General features: G+C 43.6%; 1 protein-coding gene across 1 annotated transcript in view; it reads right to left on the reverse strand.

Moving 5' to 3' along the window:
• BLNK (B cell linker) overlaps window positions 1–25,469 on the reverse strand; it is a 133,599-nt gene that overhangs the window by 41,371 nt on the left and 66,759 nt on the right. Inside the window, exons 4-6 of the mRNA XM_066621427.1 lie at window positions 8,071–8,136; window positions 3,888–3,944; window positions 1,034–1,083 (exon numbers count right to left, since the gene is read on the reverse strand). Coding sequence (XP_066477524.1) covers window positions 1,034–1,083; window positions 3,888–3,944; window positions 8,071–8,136 — 173 coding nt within the window. The remainder of the gene's footprint in view (window positions 1–1,033; window positions 1,084–3,887; window positions 3,945–8,070; window positions 8,137–25,469) is intronic.

Raw genomic sequence — 25,469 nt, forward strand, 5'->3', positions numbered from 1 at the left:
TCTCCAGCCTAGCACTTTTCTATCCTCTACACTTCCTCTTTTGCTTTTTCAGCTCTTGGGAGCAGAAGGAGAAGTGATGGAGGAGGTGCCCCAGGCAGCCTCACATCAGGCCATTCTTACATAGCCAGGGAGCCAAGTCTTGGCAGACTCTGCAGCTAGATTGACATTTAAAGGACTCTCAGTGAATGCAGAATGTGCCATATTAGGTAGCCTCATAGTTGGGCCATCCCTACCTAGTTGTAGGGGAGACTCTTTTCAATCAGCAGCTTCTATAACTCAATTATGTGAACAGAGACAATTGCTTGGGTCTACCCCCTTAAAAGGAAGATCCCCCCATGACTGCCTTCACCTTTAATGCAGGTGAAGTTATCAAGGGTGGCCAAACCATGGCTTGTAAGCCACATGCAGCTCTATTTTTTTAAAATTTTTTTAAATTTTTCCAAAAACAAAATAACAAACACACACAACACATAATACAATACATACAATACAAAAACACAGTATTAGAAGGTGCAAGATATCATACATCACTATAACTAATAAATCATTACATATTTCCTAATCTAGTTCCTCTTCTGCGTTAGCTTCTTAGTATCATTTATCTCTCATATCATATCATATATCATATATATAATACATTTATCTAAATACCCTATCTTATACTTCTACAACTTTATTTTCAACCAACCACACAGCTCTTTGACATACAATGCATGGCTCACGGAAATATGTTGGCTTAGTTCCTTTTTGCATCACAATTAATATAGAAGGTAAATAAAAAATGTTCACGTTTTATAGTTATTTAACGGGCATAATTATAGTCCATTGGGTTAAAACATGTGTTTAATGTTCATGATGAGTAAACATACTTAAGAATTTAAATTCTTCTTAAACAGTGCAGCTCTCAAACATCTGAAGTTTATTGTATGTGGCTCTTACGTTAAGCAAGTTTGGCCACTCCTGCTATATACCTACAAAAGCAGAGCATACAACCCGGCTTCATAAACCCTTTAAAAGTTTCACGCATTCATACCTGGAACATAATCCACTGGTGGTACACTTGGTGGTGGTTTACTTGTTAGCCTGTAAATGAGATAAGTGTTAGAGTCTGAAGCACGGAGTAGCTGCTGCTTAGCAACAAGCAGCTGGCAAAAGAAACACAAACACACAAAAAAGCTGATGGCAAAAGGACATTTGAAGTTAATAAGAAAGCCAAAGATATTTAGTAAGAGGAACATAAAAATGCAAAAACAAATCTGTGGTTTCTGAAAGTCGTTTTGAATGCAGCATGTCTTTCTGCAGGAGGAGAAAGCAGACTATGATGGCTTTAAGAAGTGTCAATAGCTTATTAGTTGTAAAGCTCTATGTAACATTCAGGATGTGCAGTTGTATGTGACCCTGACCGTTTTAATCAGAAGTTTTAGATTTGCACGCATCCCAAGTTTCCTGCCTGTTCTGAATCTGAATTGGAGCCCTCATCTCTAAAACCAAATCCAATGTCATTGTCTGAAAAAAGAGGTTTTTTTTATTTTCTACATCAACAAAAAGATAATCGACAAATATACAGGAAGAAAAAAACTAGTAGCCATAATGTTCCTTCTGTCTGCAGCTGTCCTTAATTTAGGTTTTCAACTAGACACTTTTTCTGTTGTGCTCATGGGGTAGGGCGTTGATGTGTCACTCTTTATTCCTAGTACTTTGAATGTTGCATAAAGAGTGAAGAGGTTTTTTTTTAATGTTATCTCTGTAAAATTCTTAGGTGTACAATGCCCAATTGTATTTGTGAGTTGATGCATCCAAAGATAACTGAAATTTGGTTTTTCAAGTTTTAAACTACAATCACAATGTGTCTTTATGAAAGTGCCTTTTAATACACCAATGTTTTAGTTAGCACAGATGAAAATACACCAAAGTCCTTGTGGTGGTTGCAGCAAGGATACAACTGAAAGCCTTCTCTCTTGTGTCAATGCTTTGTGGCTGTGCCAAACAGACATTGGAGAGCAGATTATATAGGCCTCATTCTGAATTATTAAGTTGCATCACTACCATACATTCCTTGATAGAAACTCACAATGAACATTGGAGGAAAATTATTACTGCACCTGCAGTATGTTAGACTGTCATGTCTCTTCTAGGATCACATAAACATGCTCAAAAATTGAATGTAAAGCCATAGCCAGGAAAATTGTATTAGTTCTATGCTTGATGGGACCATTATTCTAGTACATTAACTTAGAAAAAAAATGAGTTGCCAGGGATCTTATTCCATGTGTCTGAAATGCTAAGACAATTTTCCTTTAGGCTGCAGTTCTTACTTGGAAAGATGTTCAGTGAAGCTAACTACCACATAATTTGTTTATGATAAGGATGCTTGAAGGATGGGTTCTTCTTTGTATGGTCAAGATCTGATCATTACATTTGAGAGTGGAATGGAATGTCTTCCTGTTTCAAGTTGGCTGATGATATTGGCTTTAATGTAGTCTATAGTACAGGGGTGTCAAGCATAAGGCCTGGGGGCTGGATGCGGCCCTCGAAAGCTTTTTATCCGGCCCTCAGTCTCTCAGCTTCTGAGCAGTGCTGAGGTGTTATTGCTGAAAGGGCAGTCCACATGAAAATTGGGCTATCCCTTATCTTGAAATATGATCAAGATTTGCAAGTTTTCTCTTCTGTCATTTGCAGCTAAGTGAGAAAAAGTGTTTATTTTTGGTTATGACCTGTTTAATGACATCACTTTCGGTCTAATGACATCACTTTCGGCCCTCAGCAGACATGATGAATGCTATTTGGCCCTCTGTATGAAACGAGTTTGACAACCCTGCTATAGTAGAATACAGTATTGTATATCTATTTGTGGGTTTAACAAAACATTTTCCACTTTCTATAGGCACATCTGATGGAACACATCTTGGCTCTTCCTTTTTTTAAAATGAGTAAATAATTGAAGAAAAAATATTCAATGAATGATTAACTGAAAAGTTATAGGGATGATAGATGAATCTTGAACATTATACTGATCATAGGTTTTATTTTTGAGATAATCTAATCTGCTGGGAATGTCTAAGGACAATCTTTAGCACTAAAAGGGGTAGTGTCACTTCATAAGATACCTATGAATGACAAAAGCCTTTTGATACAGTTATCTGATGCAGAAAATTGTGGACAATTAGGAACTTCCTGTAATGTGCCCCCATATTAGATGCATGCTTAAAAAAATTCTTTTAAACACTCTATGTTACGTTTTCAACATGCATTATACAACTGCATAGTAAAACTAACAAAACAATATATATTATGCTTAGAGGCAGTGGCGTCACTAGGGAGTGCGGGCCGCACTGGGTGACGTGCACAGAGGAGGGCAATTTTTAAAATTTTGGCATTTTCTAAAAAATACAATATATCATTAGATGTGCAATTTCATTCAGAATCCAAAGAAATAAACTGTTGAAATAGCTCTATTTTATCAGAAGTTACAGCCAAAAAACGAGTGGGGATAAGGCAATGATACATCACTATGCCCACTATTGCCCCACGCATTGCATGGAAGGAGGTTCATTATGGGGATGATGTGCTGGCCTCCTGTACCAGGTGATGCAAACCCTAGTGATGACACTGCTTAGAGGAGATGAATACTCCAGTTCTCTCCATGCCTACACTGGTGTGAAGAGGAAAACTGTAAGGAGATGATCTAGCATGGGTGAGAATCTCCTCCCTATGAAGGGAATGGATGAAAGGAAAATTCTTTATAGAAAAAGTTCTATATGCTTCTACATGTGGTTTTGTACATCCTGGCTATATCCCTTGCAGAAAACAAACATTATAACACTGAAAGCAAGCAACGGAACTCCATGCTGAACAATCAGGGCTTGAGCAATTCTTAAGTGTCATACCGATCCCAAGTATTTTTTCCAGTTTTGCATATTAAGGCCACTTGTTCATTTTGGAACCTAAATATCGACAGAGAAAAGAAAAAAAATGTTTTTCAAGTGGTTTTGTCAGCATATGAAGGCTCTGCCTATAATGGTCTTTTGCTCAAATGGCATCAAACTGCAAATGTGCATTGTTGATATTTGTACAATATCATCAACACAGCACCCAAGAGCATCATTTGCACATGAATCTATATGTGCCCTTTGGGAAGAGCCTTCATTTCCTCTACTGTAGCTCCCAAAATAGACCACCCAACTGCTTTTTTAAACTAATGAGAGATTTGACATGTCAGTGTGGGGAACTGCTGCTAGAGAAATCAAGGAAAAAGTCCCCCTTCCTCACTTGGCATGTGTAGCTCTATGTGCACTCTGCTTTTCTAGGTTGCAGCCAATGGGATGAACCCATTTCAGGTCACGCATTCTTACTTAACTAGTCTGAAGATTACAGCCATAGAACTTTTACAATCTTGGTTGTAAAGAACTGTGTTGCTGACTGACCAGAAAAAAACCGGTCCTGCCTGCTTCTTTCTCTTTTACAGCAGCTCGATCTGCAAAAATTAGAGGGTGATGCTTTTCATGGCATGGAGGCAAGCATTATCATTTGCTAATATCTTCAGATCTACACGCTGTTAAAGGCACATGAAACTGTTAAAAATAAAAAGTTGGCAACCCTAATAGTGACGCTTCACAATAGTTAGTTAAGAAAATATTGTGCAACCCAGGCAATGGGTTGCATCCACAATCATACTTCCACAACAACATGAGTGCAGGGGATCTTCCCCTTCCCCACAAAAGCCCACTGAAAAGCGCAAGCTCCAGTAATGCCTACACCCAGTATCCAGGGATTTCACCTGCAGCTCCCACAAGCGTATCCCATGTCATTCTTAAGGATCCTCTGACCCTTAAGAGTGGCTTTACTGGGGGAGCCTGGGGACTGCAGCGGGAAGGAGGGTGGGAGAAGATCCTTTAATATTCACACTGCTGCATGCGCATACCTTTGGGTGCAACCTAACAAGCAAATATTTGAGAAAGCATCTTTTACATTTTCCATTGTGCCTAGGTACATGATGTCTGTCTATGTGAAAGAATACATTTAGCCACCACTTAATGGCCTATAATTATCAAAAGCTTTCTAGCCATAGATCTTCCATGACGAACTTCAAGTTCCCTTTTTCTCGTTCAGTTAAGTTACCATTTATTACCCTCTTTCTTTCAGTGCTGTTTCCTCTTTCTTTGTCTGTTTCAATTCATTTCTTTGACATTCTCAGCATGCTGCAGCCTCAATGTGCAGTCAGCATGCACAATGCCACCCTCTTCACTGCCATCTTTTCCACAGTGCCTGAAACAGTGCCTCAATGGATGGGTCAACAGTTGACTCTGGTCTAGAATTCAAAAATAGCTCTGTCTCTTCCACACGCTTCCTCGCCTTTTTAAAAGGAAGTCACCTACATGTCAAAGGCTAGTTTGGTCATGCTTGATTCACAAAGTCTCCTGTTCACTTACGTTCCAATTCTGCAAATTACGCAAGTGATTGCTGATGGCTGAGCATGTGAGTCTACCCACACAGCACTACCCATAGCAAGTGCTTCTTGAATCAGAGTCCTGATGATTGAAACGGCTGCCGTTCCAGGTCATGAGAAACTTCTCAGTTTTGCATAGAAGGGAAAATTAACACACACAGCTTTTCTTGTCACTTTAAGACTGTGAAAGGAGAAGCTGCACTTTACACCACTTGCTCTTCTGCATGCAACTATTAGAACTGTGATCCCTGACAATGCCTATTATTGTTTGGTGTCATTTCTTTGCTTTAACTGGATATAAGCCCTCCTTGGCAACTTACAAACTGACCTGCAGTTACTAAGCTAGCACATGAATCAATAACCTATTCAAAGCTCATACATCAAGGCATCTACAAACATACAAGGCAAGGGTTTCACAGTGCCCAGACTAGCTAAATAGAATCTTCCCATGACCAGGGAGCTGGAATACCTCCGTGTATCAGAGGCTGAGGCCAAATAACAGGGTTTCCACATTTCCTTCATGCGCTCCTTGAGAGCATCTGGCTAGATGGAAGCAGAATGCTGGACTAGATCACATTCAGGAAGGCAGTTCTTATCGAAAGCATTCTCACCTGTCATCTGTCAATGTCATTTGAGCCAAGGAGTGGCCTAAGCAGGTACAGGATCAGGAATTGAGTTTGGCTTTACAAAGGAATAATTACAGAAGTGATGCATGAGCTAAGAAGAAAGGATTCTGGTTCCAGGCATCTATATTTAGACAACTGTATCAAGGATAAATAGAGTCACACACACACACACACACACAGAGGAGCTGAGTTCTCTCTACAGTTAACAGTTCAAATGCAGATTAGGTTGAAGTGGTGGCTGTGATTAAGAGAACAATACCCAGAAATTGGGACAAAAATGGTACTCCAGAGAAAACCTTCATTGTGCTTGGATATTTTAAAATTAGTAATTACAATTAATCAACTGCAGATTATTTAACTGCATTCTTTGCAAGGTGGGAAGGCCAGTTATCATTACCTGTGAAATGTTCCTCATTTTTAAAGGGCACTGTGAGCACAGAGGAAGGACGCGTATATTTCAGGGAAGTACACAGACACCCCATATGGTGTCCCTGTTAGAGGAGGCCAGGCCATTCACTGTCAGAAGGAATGAGTTGGTGTTCCCCACCCCACCTGTTGCCCCCTAGTACAGTGAATTTTTTTCTCCATGAGAGCAAATTGCAGTCATTTATATGGAAGACATAGGATTACACAAGGGAGCTCCACTGAAGAGAGGTCTACCTTGTTCCTTGCCTCTGATGGCTCTAATGTCCAAAGCCAGAGATCGGTTTTGTCTCATTTCAGTGACCTTGAAATGCAGACTCTTTACTTGAGCTCACTGGGAGCCATTGAGAATTGTCAATGACTATCTAGAAGTCCCCTCATCTACATAAAGCACCCAGGTACCATTTTTTTGGTGTGAGGATGACCAACCTTGAGAATTGTCTTTCACACTGTTCTGAGTTAAAGGCCTGTCAGCAAAGGGATGATTCTAGTCTTCTTTGTCATTCCACTTACCAAAGTCAGTTATGAAGAAGAGAAGTTGGCTTGACTTTGACAATGTTCAATAAGGCTGTTAATCAATGCCAATCAAATGCTTGTAATTATGATTATCACAGTATGTATGTGGGTGGGAGGAAAGCCTGTAAACTGAACCAGACTTCATAGGAGAGGTAGTAACTCTGATACAGGTATAGGGAATATGCTTTGTATGCAGAGGTATCAAGTTTAGTCTCTAGTCTCTCCAAGTATAGCCCGGGAAGGTCCCTGCCTGACAGCCTGGAGAGCCACTAGCAGTCTGTGTTGACAATACTGAGCTGTATGGACCAATGGTCTATATTGGTTTCCTAGTATAAGGAAACATCTTATATACTTGTAGGTGAAGGGTAGGCACCAGGACTGAACCAAGAGCTCACAGAACCTGAGATGGCATGCCACATGCTGCCCTCCCTTTCCTGAGAAAGCCCAGCCTCTATTCTTCCCACTTCCTTTGAAAAGGAACAGGAGGCAGAGATGAAGGGAAAGTGTGGAAGAGACACTCTAGCCCAGTAATCTCCTCTCCACTACACTTCCAGAAGTGGAGGTAAGTTAGCAGATGAAAGTAGATTCTCCCTGCCAATGGTTGCTGCCTGAGGCAACTGTTGGCTTCATGGATAAGCCAGCTCAGGTGGACACCCACTGTCAAGATTTGGAGAAAGTTTTTATTCCACCCCAATAATGCCCTATAGGACTAAATAACAGCCATTCACTTCTGTGGGAAAAAGTAAAAAGAACATGTAGAATCATACCTGGAGTAGTGGGGTATCACTAAACCTGGGTTCATGGTCCCAGCCACTGAAAATCAAATCTCCTATCTATGTAGCTCCACATCTTGACCTCATTTTGGGTCTTGTGTATAAAAATTATTTTTTTAAAAATCGCAAAACACGATCACAAAACACGATCAAGATAAGTATAAGGTTTCTGGCATCTCAGGCCTCGATTACATACCATTCTATGCATCATAAATATATTATTGAGATCAAATAACAAAAAAGGCAAAACATTCATCCATATAAATGACCCAAGCGTATGACTTACTTTTTGAACTTGCTCATTATTCCACTGTCATTTTTCTTGATATCATGTACGATTTTCTGAAGTTGCCTGTAGGAAAGAAAACATCAAAAGCTATAGTCAAAGTGATGATATTAATCAAGCAAACACAGCACAGATGCAACAGACAATTCAAATGTTTTCCATTTTTCCACTGTGTGTTCCCTTGTCTCACTTTTTTTCACTCTTGTCCTTCTTCCAGATGAGTTTATTCCTCTTAGCAACCACTAAGCAAATGCCACATCCAGTGGCAAAAAAATCATCAAATTTCTTGCAGTATTGCAATTGAAACATAGCACCAAGGGTGCAATTGTACAAAATCTGTCCCTGGTCAGATGACAATTTCAATCATTTTATTAAGATTTTAGAAATGTGACTAGCCCCTGTCTACTCAGAAGTACACATGTATGTCTACTCAGAAGTAAGTCCCATTATAGTTAATGGGGTGTGCTCCTTGGTAAGCGTGGATAGGATTGCAGCCTTACCCTTTTCCGTTTATGGGAGTCTGGTAGTTTCTAGTCAATAAGTATTTTGAAAATAACTTTTTAAATAGATTACCAGCTACAACTGGGTTCACTTGGTAAATTAATCAACAAAAGCTTTTCCTGAGTAGTGGGGCCAGATAAGTTTTAATTGGCAGGCCCATGATTAAAGCACATTTGATTATTTTTTGCAGTTATTTGGTTCTGTGTGTTATTGTAATAAAAATTAAAATACCAAAAGATGGCTTTTTTCTTCTAGTAGTGAATGGTAGCTTTTATTTATTACATTTTAAATTAGCTTACACTTCCTTCGCTGCTCAAAGGCATCTCTTTTGAGGTTTTAGGCCACCAATATGCACATTGTGATGGATAAAATGCAAATATATTTAAATGCAACATGAATCAGTTAAAATCAAGATTTTTCATCAACTAATCATCATTTGATTGGTGGACACTGAGACCTTTTTCAGACCCTGAATTGTCCTGCAAGCACTGAATGCCATTTATGGCCCAGTCCTATGGGCTGTTTATGATATAGACCTTGCTATCTGCTGTCATAAATGCTGCAGTGGCATTGTAAAAGGCATGCCACTGCCATGTACTTTGGGGCCACCAGTGCAGACAACTGGAGGCTCTGGGTGTGCAGCAGAACTACTGGATCCCACACTGGAACAGGTAAGCTGATGGAAGTGGTGGTTTGGGGTAGGGAGTGGGCTGAACCAGGAGGTGATTTGAGGGTAGGAGTGGTTGAATCTTGCTCACAATCATGTGGGCTGGAGCCTATCCGCCTTTCCCAGCCCAGTTCCGCCTCCTTCTTCTCCTCAGACTTAGACAGGCAAAATAGTTGGTGTAGGTCTAAAGAGACCCATTGGTGACTGATCGCCTCCCCCAATCGATGCTCCATTGGTGAGGCTGTGTGGCGGGGACAGAATTGGGCTCTTAATATACTCCTTTCTTCAGCATCCTTGCTAGAAAAACCAGGATCTAGGCAGTAGCCACAGGTAGCCAACTAAGGGCGTAAATAACAGCCATTATTTCCATTACCGGAAACAGAATGTATGTATAAGTGTACAGTTTAGTTCTAATATTTGTGGTCAAGGTATGCTGTATGCCTGGTGCAAGAAATATTCTATGGCAGTATTTCTCAAACTGTGGTTCAGGACTCACTAGATGGGTTGCGAGCCAATTTCAGATGGGTCCCCATTCATTTCAATATTTTATTTTTAATATATCAGACTTGATGCTACCATGGTAGGTGACTGCATTTGGGGAAATGTTACACATCTGTACTTTTAACAGGCTACTATGTATATGCTTTAAACAATGATAGTAAATGGGACTTACTCCTGGGTAAGTGTACTTGATGATGTCACTTCCAGTCATGACATCACTTCCGTTGGGTCCTGACAGATTCACATTCTAAAAAATGGGTCTGGGCGCTAAAAGTTTGAGAACTACTGGTGTATGGAATCTTGTGATTTGAATCCCAATTCCCTGAAATCTGATATTTGCTCAGTCTTTATGCCACTGGTGACATTTCTTTAGTGGCATTCTCTCCTTCTTTGATGTGAGCCTACTACCAAAATATTTGTATGTAGTGTGTACCTCATTTTTAGTTTTTTTTATTTATATCTTAATGCACAGAGTGGTTTACAGTAATACAATAATCACAGCAATAACACTTTTTAACACGTGAATCAACAGTGTAGATTGGAAATCTAATATAGCATTTAAGAAAAAATCCATTTAAAACAGCACCAGGATTACCTGTTACAAGACTGGTGACATAAAAAGGTGAAGAATTTCACATTCAACTTACTTCTGAGTAAATTTGCTTATTATTTAAATACTTGGGATCAACACTGCATATCTCACTATATTCTGTGCCCTCATGACATTCTCACTTAAGATAGACAAGAATATTCTGCTGAACATTTCTGCCAAACCACTGCTCTGCTGACTTACAAATTAGAGACAGATTACTACACCCAAATGGCAGCCCCATTCCTTTATATATTGCCTCACTGTGCAGGATGAAAGTTGGGAGCCAAGTTGATTGGTCAAAATGTGTATTGTCTGAACCCTTCCCTTCACCACCCCCACAGGAAACATCAGAGACAAAAGAAAAGTTAATCATCTGAGAGTGAACTGTGCTTAGAAGGATTAGCAACTGGGCCCTGTTGTTATTTATTTATTTTTCACATTTTTATATCACCCTTCCTTCAAGGTGGTGTCCATAGTTACTTCTTTCCTTCCTTTTTTCTCACAATAACCCTGTGAGGTAGGTGAGACTGAGAGATAGTGACTGGCCCAAGTTCACCCAGGAAGCTCCATGGCTGAGCAGGGATTTTAACCTGGATCTTCTAGGTCTAAGTCCAACTCCTGAACTACTACACCATCCTGGCTCTCAGGTCAATATAGTAAGATATATTTAATAGCCATCTGATCTTCAGCAATGTGCAAATAATTTTGCTTCATGCCTTGAAAAATATATGGTTCTGCATATCAAACTTTTGCAGAAGGCATAAGAGTTGGTTTATTCTTGGCCAGTTAGCAATTCTAGCTTTTAACTCCACCTAAGGTCCTAGAAACCGAAATTAATCCTAGAGTTTCCATTCCACTTAGAATCATAGATCTCTGCTCAATGTAGGCATCTCCCATATTATTGAGGAAAGAAGACAGGTCAAAAACAGTTCAGTGAAGCTGGGCTCCATGCAGTCGAGGAAGAATAAATACTATTCAGCTGGTATTTATTTTGGTTGGTATGTCTTTTAGTTTTCTATAAACAAGTATGCAGGTGAAACACAGATTTTTTTAAAAGGATTATAGTTGCTAAACAATGAATGAGCTGACAAGTTCCAGCAAATTCTGTAACTACATGGAAAGTTAGAAACACCTAAATAACCATTCCTTGTGTCATTGCCCTTTATTTCAAGGATAAAGATAAGCGGAAAGGTAATTCTTTAATCAGAATACTTTCAGTCCAAATTCAGTTCAATTGTGAGCTAACGGAATTATGTCCAATTGCAAACAACAACAGAAAACAGAATCAACATTTTTAGTAAGTTTTGTGATTCTAATTATCTAGCTCAATAAGTTAACTTGTTGCCAATGATCTCACTTTCCAAATGTGCACAGCCTCTCCTAACTCCATCTTGTTTCCTTAGCTGACAGCCCTGAGAGTTAGCCAGGAATTTGCCCTGGAGGGAGTGAGGCTCTGTTGCCTTTAATCAAGATCACGCTCATAAAAGACAATTGGTTGGAATAGAAAGCTATAGCACTATGGGACATCTGTGTGTCACCTTCCTCAAAGGTCTTGCAAATTTGGGCTCCTGGCCTTTGCATCATCTCACTTGCAAGAACAAGTCTTACTGCATAATAAATTAAGCTTAACTGCCCAATGGCTAGGTCCTCAGACTCCTGTGAGATGCATCTTCCACCAACAACCTAAGCATGGGTCTGACCCACACCTGCCCAACCCTTTGTCTCCCTTTGGGATGCAGTGAAGCTTTTTTACCCTCCTGTAAGGATACACCTTAACTTAATCAAGCCCAGGAAACTACTGGCTGCACACCCAAGAGATGGTCCAGATAACATTATTCACCCAGGAATGTCTTTGTAAGATGGGAAGGTATTGGTGGACTTTTCCTTTGCTGGATCCCCCTGCCCCCCCCCACACATACTGAAGTTGTGGGTAACAAGATCTGCTGGGGGATCTCTTAGAGGCCCTCTGGACACGCAACCAGAGGTGTTCTTAGATGTGGAGAGGCTACATGTCAACCAGAGGTGTTCTTAGATGTGGAGACGCTACATGTCTCAGAAGCCTCTGAGGTGTATTCTGAGGCAGGCAGAGAATGTACATGACCTCCACACATCTCAGAACACCTCCTGGACCCAACCGGAAGGCACTTCCAGTCACATTCGGGAGGCTGATGAGACCCTCCAGCAAGTCAAACCTGTGGGTTTTGAACCTGTGGACGAGGAAGGCTCACTGTATTCTTTATTGAGCAGCCCGATTCTCTGTGTGGTGATGCTGCTTGGTTACTGCTGTATGCCCTGGGGGAGTTTTGGCCATTTGAGGCCTCCTCAGGGTTAAGAAAATTAATTCCCTTGCCTCAGGGTAAGTCCTAGAAGTCGCTATGTGTCAACTTGCACCTGTACCAGCTTGATCACTGGGACAAGTCCTTGTTATTCTGTGAAGGCAGGTAAGGCGTGGGGAAGCGGTCAGAATTTGATGTGCATTGCTGCTGCTGAACCCACTTCCTCCCAGGCCTGATCAAGAAAAGTTTCCTTACCTCCAGGAAGTCTCAGATATGCTTCCCCCTGCAGCACTCACACCACTGGTGCAGCTGCATCGGTATGGAGGCGGAGGGATTTAGTTAGGATTGGGCTATAATTCTCTCTTAATTCCCAACTAGGTCATCTATGGCAGGGGAAACTCAGTCCTGGCAGCCTGTCTCACACTCTCTCCCTCTTTCCCTCCTTCACTTAACCTGTGCCTTCATTTAACCCAATTCTACACCGTGCCTGCCCAAATGGAGCTATTCACAAATATTCTTTCATCCACATCCACTTAAATCTCTGTGCAACTGATCTTACAGGCAAACATTGCCTTTTCTTTGTTTTTCCTATATCTCTTATAGCAATCCGAAACTGCACTGGAACAGGCAGGCCAGTAGGCATGTGCTGTATCCAGTGCAAGTTTGGGGCTGGCTGTGACTCAGCCTTAGGCAAGGGGAAAGGCAATTCCTCTTACCGTGGGTAGAACCGCAGCAGCCCCAATGGTTCTACTTGGATCTGTGCCACTTGAAGAGGTGGCGCAAATCCAAGCAGCCCAGAGCTGCCCCTGGTTTGCCTGGGAACAGGCTTAGGATCTGGCATAAGTGCCCTGCCTCCTGCCCCCTGCCACGGGCCCCACCTCTTGCCCTCCCCTCACCCTGGAATGCCTCCTCCCTGCTCTCCCCATGCCGCCCCCCCCAAAGCCCTGTGCCAGCTGAGCTCAGCCACTGCAGACTTACCCATCCTTGTGCTGGCCTCACCAAGGGACTTGCACCAGCCCAAGGGTGTGTTAGAATTGTGCCCCTATCTATATTCTTTTGGAAAACTCTGTCTTGTGGTTCCTGTTAGCCTAATTGGAGATGCTTAGAAGTTAACTCCACTATCCAGTCAATTATCCTGTAACAACCATACACTGCATTTTCACCTCTCCAGTTATATATTCCCTAATTGAGTTTGATTCTGGGCTGGGCAGACCCATACCCAAGACTGTGTGTGTGTGTGTACAAGTGTAGTGGTAGAAATGTGCGTGTGTATAAGAGCACTGTTGGCAACATCCCCAATACTGCAATATTGATCAGGTGGTCTACAGTCAGAGTCATTTTTGGCAGCATCAATCATCTATTTGAAGCAATTGTGTGCCTGGCTGCCTGAATTCTTTTCCCTTTTCTTAACAGATGATCACTAATGTCCAAGCTCACAGCAAAGACCATGAGATAGACATGAACAAGGAGAAAATGAAGAAGTGAAGCTTTCTACCAGCATGAAAATGCTGTGATGAAGAAAATGGACCTGGCTACATTTCGACTTGTCAGGCAGCCATTAGAGATAAAGAGCATCCATTCCATAAGGAAGTGGCAAGCCCACCTGAACAATGCAGTGAGAATATATGTTCTGTACATATTAAATAGGCAGGGTTGGATTTACTGTATATGGAATGAGGATGTGCCAGTTTGGGTGATTTCCTTTAAAAGATGTATGATTTTATGAAAGTCTGACATTTCCCAATTCTACGCTTTAGATTTGTGATAACAGTAGAGGAAGACGCTCCTCCAAAGAGCCAGGATGGTGTAGTGGTTCAGGAATTGGACTTAGACCAGGAAGATCCAGGTACAAATCCCTGCTGTCATGAAGCTTCCTGGGTGACCTTGGGCCAGTCACTGTCTATCAGCCTCACCTACCTCACAGGGTTGTTGTGAGGACAAGAGGAGGAGAGAGACTATGTACTGAGCTCCTTAGGGTTGAGATCCTTCAATGAAGGGTAATATAGAAATGTGAAAAATAAATAAAAGGTGCTGCACTGATTTCATACAGTACCTAAAGAATGGCAAGATATGCAGTCTTTCTGAGAATATATGTCCCATTCTTATCAGTGTAGCTTTGTGTCACTTCATCTGCACTCTGCTGGGTGGGACTGCAAGTAAGCAATACAGTTGCAAATATTGACTATGGTGTGGCTCACATTATCTGAGACATACAACAAATTATGGCCCTAGTATGACAATACACTACTACTATGGTATAGGGAGGGGTTGTAGCTTGGAGATCAAGCACACGCTTCATATGCAGAAGGTCCCAGGTTCAAGCCCAGACAAATACAGGTAGGGAGAAGAAAGGCACCTGTCTGAAACCCTGGAGAGCTACTGTCATTCAGTGTCTATAGCACTGGATCTAGATCAGTTGTGGACCTACCATTAGGTCTGATGAGGCAAATGCCCCAGGTGCGAGCCTCCAGGACCCTTCGGAAGCTTCTCTGAGGTTCCTGACAGGGTTGGAAACTGTGCTTCCAGTTTTCCGGAAGCACGGTTTATAGCATCGGGGAACCTCAGAGAGGCTTCCCTGATACAGCCCTGGGTTCTGCAAGGCTCCATGAGCCTCAGGTAAGTGGGGGGGGGGGAGGAATTGCATGCGGGGGGGCAACAGCCCACAGGGGATGCCACCGCGGACCTTTGCCCCGGGCATGGGGCTGGGGAGGTCCGCTGCTGATTTAGATGGCCCAATGGTATGACTCAATACAATGGTTCAATATTGTCATGATCCCTTCTGACTTAGGAAGATAAAACTACAGATTTAAAAAAACAAACATCAGTCAATTAGAAATCCACTGATTCATAAAAAACATAATGCTAGTCTAAAACGCAAATCTTGAAGTCCTGGATCTCTTTTAGAGGGAGCATTGTATGTTCCAGCTGCCATGTAAAAAGCTGCTTGAAATTGCTCCACGTGGCAAATGGTATCATGTGGAGTGCAAATCATGTGCAGTGGTTCACCACATTGATATGTTTATATCACTGGAAACTTTCTTTTGTGGTGGGGTGGTGAAATGCGCAGTCCACATGGTGAGCTCCTGCACATGAACTGCTCCTCACATGGAGTGATTTAGTGGTCTCCAAAATGTTGCCAAAACTCATAACTGGCATTAAGATCACATCTGCCTTATAAGGAGTGAACACAAGCATGACAAGGCTAGTCCACAGGAACGAAAGAGTTCAGCATGTGCTAGCCTACACCCACTGGAACACATGACAGATCCAGATACTTGTGGGGCCAATGCATGCTCGTCATTCTGCATGTGGGATTTTCCCTGAAAAACATTAACAGGGCATTTGCTGTTTCTGTGCTTTGCATTGTGCTCAGCAGTGCTAAAGCAAGGCACATAAATGACTGTTACAAGGATGTGCCCTAAGTCTTGGAAACAGTTGCAGAGAGTAGGACAGATAATTATTATTGTGATGGGAAAGGAGTGGGTTCAGAAGCCGCAAACTCGGCTGAATCCTAACCTCCTTCTTCCTTTATGGGTCCACTTAGAGGTCTGGGTAGACCCAACAGGTTGACAGGGGTCTTCCTTGGGACAAAGGAACAAAAGGAGGCCTCCGAGGTCAAAAGTCCCCCTCAGGATGCAGTGGAAGCCACATTGGTGCAGCTGCATCGTTGTGAAGGGAGTTAGTTAGGATTGGGCTAGCCTTCAAGGAAGTTTTTATTAATTATGATAATTTTTTCTCTTATTCAGGGGTAAGCCTCTGGCACTGGAATGGGTCTACTCAGACCTTCATCAGCAGTTTTGCTTGCACAAGTCCAAGTGGACCCAGGAAGGTGGACTGAGGCCTGGAAGGGGGATAGGATATCAGTAGCACAGCTGCTGCTAACACTGCCCCCTTCCAGCCCTCATTCCACTCCCTTTTCTGCACCATCTCCTCTCCATACCTCCCCCTCCTCACCCAGTTCCGCACCCTCCTTGCCTCCCTCCCTCACACCCACCCCCTACACTGACTTGCTGGAACTGTGGAGGGTATGCTGGCAGGCTGCTGATACCGCTCACCCCTTGTGGCAGCTTGGCTGCTCCTGATAGCATGTTGTGTTTGCTCCCATTGGAAAGCACCTTATGCCACCAAAATGCTAGTTCTGGCAGTGTAAGGTCAGCCTAGGAATGGGTTGCCTGAGAAGGTGAATTACATGGAAAGATGAAACCATAGTTCCAGCCATAACCAACTACTGCCTATGCTCACCTTCATTTGGGCAGTTCCTTGCTACTTTCTTCCTGTACTTATGGGCTCTCATCCTCTCTCTGTTTATGCAGGCATGCCTAACCATATTGTCCAGGAAGCAGGTGTCATTCATTTCAGAAGGACATGCTTTCAAGTGTGTAGGCATAAAGACCTTGAAAGGTCACCCAGATAATTTCTTTTACGCAAGAGTAATTCTACTCAAGTAAAAGGGATACAGCATGTTATTAAGTCAGACAAGTGCTCATTTATATAACGAACTGGCTAGAAGGGAGGTAGAAGACTGTGACCTGTACAACTGATATTCCTTATCCTATCCAAGGGCTATCATTAGCCCTGCTCATGAAAATGAAGGGAAAATAGCAGAGTGTCTACAGCATATTGGATGAGACCTGGTTAGGATTATGTTTTAGGTGAAATGTGCACGTTCTTAGAGGTTGGCCTTGTACAATGACTGTCATTATTTTACATTCTACCAGGAAGATTAGCCAGTTTTCCCACACATTCTTCAGGAAGTATCAGTCAGCAGTAACAGTGAAAGTGTGTAGATGAGACAAGGGGATATTTCTATTGGTCCAGACAGAACAACAATGCAAACTGGATGAATGTATTGATACAGTAGGTATTCTGACTACTGTTTCAGATCAAAGTGAACCTGGAAGACACAGAGCATGTGGGCATCCCTTAGGGTTGCGTTGGTTTAAATTCTGCAAGTGATGTGGAGGAAGCATTAAGATAGATTGATGGGGAAAGTACCACTTTTAGCCCCTCTGCCTGACATGCCACTGTTAGAGATACACAGCCCTATCCGAAAAATTTGGCAATATCATCTTTCTTTTAACGATGTATAAAGTTCCTGGCATCTCACATTCCTAGCTTAGCACTTCTAGCTATAATTGCTCCCTACATCTAAGACATTCATGTTTCCACTACTCATTTCATTTTTTTTTTTTAATTATCTCATAAACCTAATTTCTTTTGTCAAACTTCTTTGCCTGGGGTGCTGAGCATAACCAGTTTCGATCTTCTCCTTGATCTTCAGGACTCTCTTTGTGCTCTGCCAGCCCCCTGAATTTTTCTCCCATCTTGATGACCTCTTATGTTCAATGGTCAAGAGTGATGGAGGGAAGGGCATCATGTATCCCAGCAAGAGTTAAAACACAGGTGCAAGAGTGACTAGCACATGTGCTATTTTTGCTCAGGGTGATGTGTGAATGGGGAATTTAGGCTTCTCTTGTGACTGAGATGTACAGATTGGGGACAAGCAAGATGTACTGTGGAGGGGGACCCAGTGCAGGGCTTTGCCCCAAGACTTCCAGCAACACGGTGTCACTGCTGCCTTGAACTACCAAACAGTAAACAGAAGCGACCGGTTTGCCTTTGAAACAGAGATCCAAGAATTGCTACAAAAGTCGCTGAAGAACCTTGTGCCCTACTTCTGTGCATCTGATTCCTGCAAGTTGCGCAACACCTGTGAATGGCCCAGATTGACACCCTAGAAACCCACAAGGAAGACTGTGGGAACAGCAACCACCCACACAAAGAGGAAGAGGCACATAACTTTATGCCGCTTGGCAGTGTTTCCTATGCAGCCACACGATCAAAGGGTAAATGCTGATAGGGAGAGTTATAAATTTTCAGGATTTGTTGTTGTTTTTTTCCCTCGTTGTGTTGCTACTATGCCTTTTAACAGAATGCCGAATGGGCAGACATTCAACAGGTAAAGAGCTTTCCAGCTGAGCTTCTGCTCTGCCATGTTGTGTCTTTCACAGAAGGTGCAGGAACCTGGGCAGCCACACAGCACTAACTCGTGGCTGTCCTGACCGGAGAAGAATTCTGTGTAGCTTGAAAGCTGATCACTAAAGATCACTTTAGATCTTGGTCCTGAGTTCAGGACCTGCTGCTGGGTTCCACCAGCAAGCTGGTGCCTCCTGCTTCTGTCCCCAGGTTCTCATCGTACACCAGGGCAGGAAAGAAAGAGGGTGCAATCTTAACCAACTTTCTAGCACTGTCATAAGGGCAATGCAACTCCGAGGTAAGGGAAGAAACATTGCCTTGCCTTCAGGGGGGCTCCATGACCGCCTCCCAACTGCAGGATGCAGCACGTGCCCCACTGGCAGTGCTGGAAAGCTGGTTAGGACTGTGTCCTGAGTCACCCTGGGGAGGAGGGAGGGGAAAAGGAAGCGTACCTGAGTTTCTGCCCTGCTGGGACGGTGATCTTATTGAATTTGTCCATCCTGCCTCCAGCGGCAGCCAAGCCAGCCGGGCATGGATCTGCCGCTTCCTCGTTTCCTCGAGGGGAAGGCGACCAGCTGACCAGCCCAGGGAGGATGGATTCCGCTCAGGCGCGCGCGGCTGGCGAGTTGGGGCAGCAGCGAGGCGTCCTCGTGTGTTTTTCGGAGAAGCAAAACTTGCCCGAGCGCATCGTCGGGTTTCATGTTTCGAGATCGTCATGTGACGGAGCCAGCTTGGCTGGTGGGGGGTGTGTGTGGGTTGCATAGCCTGGAAGGAGGAGGAGGAGAAGATCCACACCTTTTGGGCGTGGAATCAGGCTGCAAGCCTAGCCACGCTTTCCTGGAAGTAAGCCCCATGGACTCTAATGGGACTTACTTCCGAGTAGACATGCGTAGGATTGGGCTCTCAGGCGGCAATCCTAGCCACACTTACCTGGAAGTAAGCCTAATTGACTATAATGGGACTCACTTCTGAGTAGACATAGATAGGATTGGGCTGGGAGGCTGCAATCCTCTCCACAGTTACCTGGGAGTAAGCCCCATTGACTCTAATGGGACTTACTTCTGAGTAGACATGCGTAGGATTGGGCTCTCAGGCGGCAATCCTAGCCACACTTACCTGGAAGTAAGCCTAATTGACTATAATGGGACTCACTTCTGAGTAGACATAGATAGGATTGGGATGGGAGGCTGCAATCCTCTCCACAATTACCTGGGAGTAAGCCCCATTGACTCTAATGGGACTTACTTCTGAGTAGACATGCACAGGATTGGGCTCTCAGCCAGCTGGGGCTGAAAGCTTGCCCTTCACGTGCCTCTGGAGTTTCAGCCAAATGCAGTGAGGCAGGCAGGCAGGCTGACTTCCTGCCTTCTTCCCCTGTTGCCTCTTTGGGGCCTGGGAGTGCTTGGAGGCATTTTGCTGAGGCTCTGCTGAGAAAAGGGTGTGATCTCTTGTCGCAGTCTGATGCAAACCTTTGTTTTTTTTCCCTTCCTGCTCTAGAAGCCAGAGATCTTTGAACTGGATGCTGGAGGTGGAAGGTGGGGGCTGGTGCCCACTGGTCCTTCTGAGAAGCTTCCCAGAGGAATCTGCTGGTCTGGATGGAAGTGCTGCTCAGATCCAGCAAGTGAGCCTGATCCAAGCAAGGCTAAGGCTGCAGTTCCCACTCATTTTCCAGCACTGACATAAGGGCAATGCAGCTCAGAGGTAAGGGAACAAACATTCCCTTACTTTGAGGAGGCCTCCCTGAGTGACACCCAACTGCAGGATGCAGCATGCGTCCCATTCGCACCACTATGCCAGTGCTGGAAAGTGGGTTAGAATTGTGCCCTAAGTTCCATTGATTCACTGAGTGGGGGAGAGGATGTGTCCAAACCCTGCTTGCCATGTCCATCCAGGGCTGACCCAAAGACTCCTAGCAGCCAAATGCTGCCCCTCCACCACTTCCCTCTCCTTCATATTCCCCCTCTTCCACTCTGGCCCCTCTTCTTTTCCCAGTTCAGAGACTCAGTGGAGATGAGTGGGCTGAGGTGGACCCCCCCCCCCACCAATCTGTTGCCTGACAGCCCAATCCTAGGCGTGTTTACTCAGAAGTAAGCCCCATTGAATTCAGTGGGGCTTACTCCCAGGACAGTGTGCATAGGATTGCAGCCTGAGGCAACTACCTTAGTCGGCCTCATGGATGGGCCAGTCCTGTGTTCATCACAGTGCCCTGTAACTCTTGGTTTTATTGCAGCAATACTTAGCCAGTATAGCTCTTGCACTGTGCAATCACAGTATTGTCACTCTCTTTGCATTGACACTTGCCCCTGAATGTTTCCATAAAGGCAGCCATGAGCCCAAGTGACAGAGTGAGTCTCAAGTGCTCTGAAATCATGCTGCCTGGTGGTGCCAAGAGACTGCAGAAAATAAGTGCATATGAGTAAATGGGGATTAGTGTGTAAACCCACTTGTGTGACTCCCCCATTTGCAGGGAAAGTGGGATAGAGGAGGCACCAAGTTTCAGCAGGCATGCACTGACTTGGACAGAGCAGGATAGAGTGTGCAACATCAGAATAAGACACCAGCTATCATGCCTTGCTACACTTGGTTCCTCTTACAGGAGCAAAAACAGATTTGGTATTTAAGGGAACTAGAACATGAAGAGATTGCTTGAGGTAGCACACACAATCGAGGGCAAACAGCACCATTCAATCATGGTAGCAGGAGCCATGGATCACGTGAATGACAGCTGGTGTGAAACCTCTTCCATCAGAGAGATGATATTGGAAGTGCTACAGCTTAGGTGGAAATGATAAAGAATGCTGTTCTATATGAAAATATTTTTTGTGATTTTCTAGTTTTGTATGGAACACAGAAAAGAGTATTTCACTCAGAATACTTGTCAGATGGATCAGGCAGAGAGGGAGGAGGGAGGAAGCCAGTCTCGGGGTACACAAATGAATGGTAGGAATTGTTCTCTTTCAGGTTCCAAGCAACGGCTGACCAACTCCTTGTGAGCTGGAGTTGTGATTCCAGGGTCTGGGTATGACCTGGAAGTGCAAGATTCAAATTCCTACTTAGTCATGAAAACTCAGGCAGGCCACTCTCTCTCTCAGGCTGATTCCACTTTGCAGAGGTAGTTGTGAGGATAAAAGGGCGCTGAGAACCACATGCGATGCCTTGAACTCCATGGAGGAAGGATGGGCTATCCATAAATAAGACACTTCCAGGTTGTCATTTTTGCAACCCCTGCAAATGAACCAACCGGCGCTTGGCAGAAACAACGGAGCGTAGACAGAAAGGTGCTGCCCATGTTCAGTTGGAGAATAGCTGAGTGCCACAGAAGTGTGGCAAAGGTTGGATTTATTTTATAGTCAAGGAGCTACATTTCCCAACCTCATTCATCCTTATGAAAAACCCTGACAGTGTGGTGCAAGCAAACAAGAAGAAATGGGTACAGATTTCTGGTGATCTGTCATCATCCTTGTGCTTTGGCGTTCCAGAAGAACATAAAAGCTGACAACAAAACACCAAGTAACATACTAACTTCGTTATGGGTCACTATCATGTTACAGATAGGTGGCAACTTGTCCAGGGGCCCTTACTGAGCAATTATCGGAATCCAGATATTTAAGGTCAAGTACAGAAGTACTTTCTAAAGGTTTCATGCACTCGGAAATGAAATATATCACCATTGCGGTACACATACTGGTCCCACTCTCAGTCATTATGTGGGAGGAAGATATGCAAGAATAAGATGCTCTGGGACATCACTTCTTGTCTCCCTTGTTCTAGTCCTAATGCTTTGTCTGCAAGACTGGCTCATCCATGAGGCCAACTGAAATGGCCATGAGGCCAATCTCAGGTAGCAGATTAGTGGGGAGGGAGCATCCATCTATGCCACCCATCTCTACTTGCTTCTATTATTCCTACTTCTTCCATTCCCTGCATTGGAAAAGGAAGAGGAAATGTGGAAGAGAGGAGAGTGCCGAACTAGAACACTGAAGAGTGGGAGGAGCAGAGGCTGGTATATCATTGGGTAAGGGGGCAGCATTTGGCATGTCACCTCAGGTGTCAGGAGGTCTTGGGCTGACCTTGTCTATCTGGGTTATATAGTGTATAATAGTGTGATTGTCATGATGCCCCACACATTTAGGAATAGATAAGCAAGGTGTCACGTACACTGTACTCAAATTAAACCAATGATTGTCTGCAGAGAAAACTCAAGTTTTGTGACCTAATGTACATGAAAAACATTAGCAGCTCAATCCTAACTAAATGCAGCAATGCCAATGGAGTACTCGCTGTATCCTGTGGAGGAGGAGCAGTCTGGGGGCTTCCTCAAGGTAAGGGAACACATATCACCCTTTGTGTTTTAAGCAAAGGTGTTTGTGCCTTTTGTCATGTCTCTCAATCCATCAAACAAACAGGGCCATTCACTGTCCTTAAAATAGTCACACAGCATGTACAGGGAGTGACTTAGCCAGAAACACAGGTGCATCAGAAGTATAATCACAGTATTAGTTTTCACATTGTCTTTTTTTGTACCCACTAATATGGAATATGTATGAAAACTTCTAATTGTTCCAGTTGATGATAATCATGACATCAGACCCCATTTTGTAATGAGTGCTTCTCCAGATTTAGCCTTGGTGGCAACATACTTTGTCTCACCCCTTATACAGTGAATGCTGACAGGAAGTGGCACTTGGGGCATTCAATTTTAAAAAGTGGCAGCTACCACTGAGGAATTCTAAATGGAGTTAGATTACATTCTGCATTGTATGATCTTGATAGAGTTTTTCTTTCAGCTTGCTTTTGGAAAGTCTCTTTCAAAGTGAGTGATGTTGAAGTAAGAAGTTGGAGGATTGAAATTTTATTTGTGTACTATTTTTAACTGCTTCAACTGTTGCTCTGCAAATGAACAGAAAAAGCAGGGCTGGGGGAATGTCTTTTCAGCTGCAATCCCTTAACTGCAAAGTCCAATAGTAGTGCTGAGATATTTTGGGGTTCAGCTGGGCTATAACAAAAGTCCTGTGTTCAAGCTCTACAGTCCTCAAGTCACTAGCATGATCTCAGTTTGAAAGACTACAGCTCTCACTCACAGGATGACCAGATACATTGGAGGCTAGAGTGTGTATACCTTTAACCATCACATAGAAAGGGGAATTTGGACATGTGCAGCTCAACATGGAAGGGTTTAAAAAGCTGCACCTGCCAATATTCCCTCTTCTGTGCAATGGTTAAAGGTAGAGGCACTCCATCCTCTGTTGCATCTGGTCACCCTGCTTGCTCACAACATGCTGTCAGAGAAAAGCAGGATATAAATTCAATGAAATATGAAATAATGTCAATACAGACTCAAGGTGCCTTGTCTACAGGCAATACAGTTCCATTTCTCATCTATGAGGTAGGCAAAGACATAGACCAAAATAACACATTCTCATGCCGGATCTATCTTCATGATTCATTTAGCAACTGTTCAAGCAACAATGGTCTCCCTTGAGACCAAACCTCTTTATGAAGGTACAGTTAATACTTCTGCTTTTAATATGTTTTAATTGTCTGTTCTTTACAATCAACATGGAAGTTTTGCTTTGCATCACTGGGAGGTTTCCGTTTTACCTTGCCTTTTAATGCACAGCGGGGCTGACCTAGTGATGGGATCAACTGAATTGCTTGCTTTAAGCCATGAGCTGGGGGGAGTGGCAAAATGACAAGGGGTGCCCTGCAGCCTGTGTTTGCCTGTGGCTGTCCTCTGGCCTGCTACCCATTGAGCCAGTTTCCTGCTTGCTGAGAGAGAGGGGGGGGGAGTGGGTCAAGTCACAGCCCACCTCTTCTTCCAGCACTGCTGAAGGGGGAAGGGGAAAACTAACTACTACCGCCTCCTCAAAGAACACAGCTGACTGGGCAAGGAGGAGCGAAATACAACTCCCAGTATGCTCTGCACTTCCTGTTTATTTTAAACAGGCTCATGCAGAATAACAGGTGGTGCTGGAGCAAAAGGTAAAGGTACTGGATCCACCTAACTCCCCTCTCTTCTTCTCACCAACAAAACTGCTTTCTTAAGCAGTCAGGAGAAGAAGGGGGCAGCAATGGAGGCCAATGAGGGAAACATCTCCCTCCCCCTTCAGACAGTATCCCTGACATTGAAATTAACAATATCTATTTATATAAGACAGTATCTCTGTTCAGGCCACTCCTGCTGTAGAAGTTCATCAGAAAATAATGGTCTTGGGAGGGGGCGGGGCCTGAGGTGGCTGAGTAGCCAAGTTTTTCTGAGTTCCTGGAAAGCTCTTGGAAAACATGCTATTTCTTCCCAGAATCGCAGGTCTGATGAGATCTGAAGATCAGTGGCCAGGAGAGGCCTCAATCCTACAGATGGTGTACGGTTTCAGAGAAGAAGGGTCCAGCCAGGGACTGTTTTTTCTCCAAGGGAACCCAGCCATCGATGTCGGTGATGGTGAGGATTCAATGTTGAAATTAAGCCGAAGGCTCCAAGCAGGGAAGGAAGCTGAAAGAAGCAAGTGAGTGTTGTTCCATTGTGTGTGTCTGGCATTAATTGACTAATTGACTGCCTGATTAAGTTTTTGCCTGAGAGAAGGAGAAGGAGGGGCAGGCTTTCCCTGCATATTTGTTTGTTGATGTGAGAAGAAGCTTTGGAGGAGATCTGCTGAGCTTGTTATGGAAATATGAGTGCATAACTCTATAAATCTAAAATTTGTTGGATTACAAATTAACCATCTTGGAATACAATTATTGTTGTGGAGTGTTCAGTTTTGTTTTCCTATGGAGAGCTTGTGGAGTGCCTGTGGAGAGCGACTGGAGACCTGCATATTTTTTTTGTTTTACAAAAGTGGTTGTTTACATTCCTTTGATTATCTCCTGGAAAGGAATGCAGTTGACATAG

Source organism: Tiliqua scincoides, chromosome 3 (genome assembly GCF_035046505.1).
Source record: "Tiliqua scincoides isolate rTilSci1 chromosome 3, rTilSci1.hap2, whole genome shotgun sequence".
In the NCBI taxonomy this organism is placed as follows: domain Eukaryota; kingdom Metazoa; phylum Chordata; class Lepidosauria; order Squamata; family Scincidae; genus Tiliqua; species Tiliqua scincoides.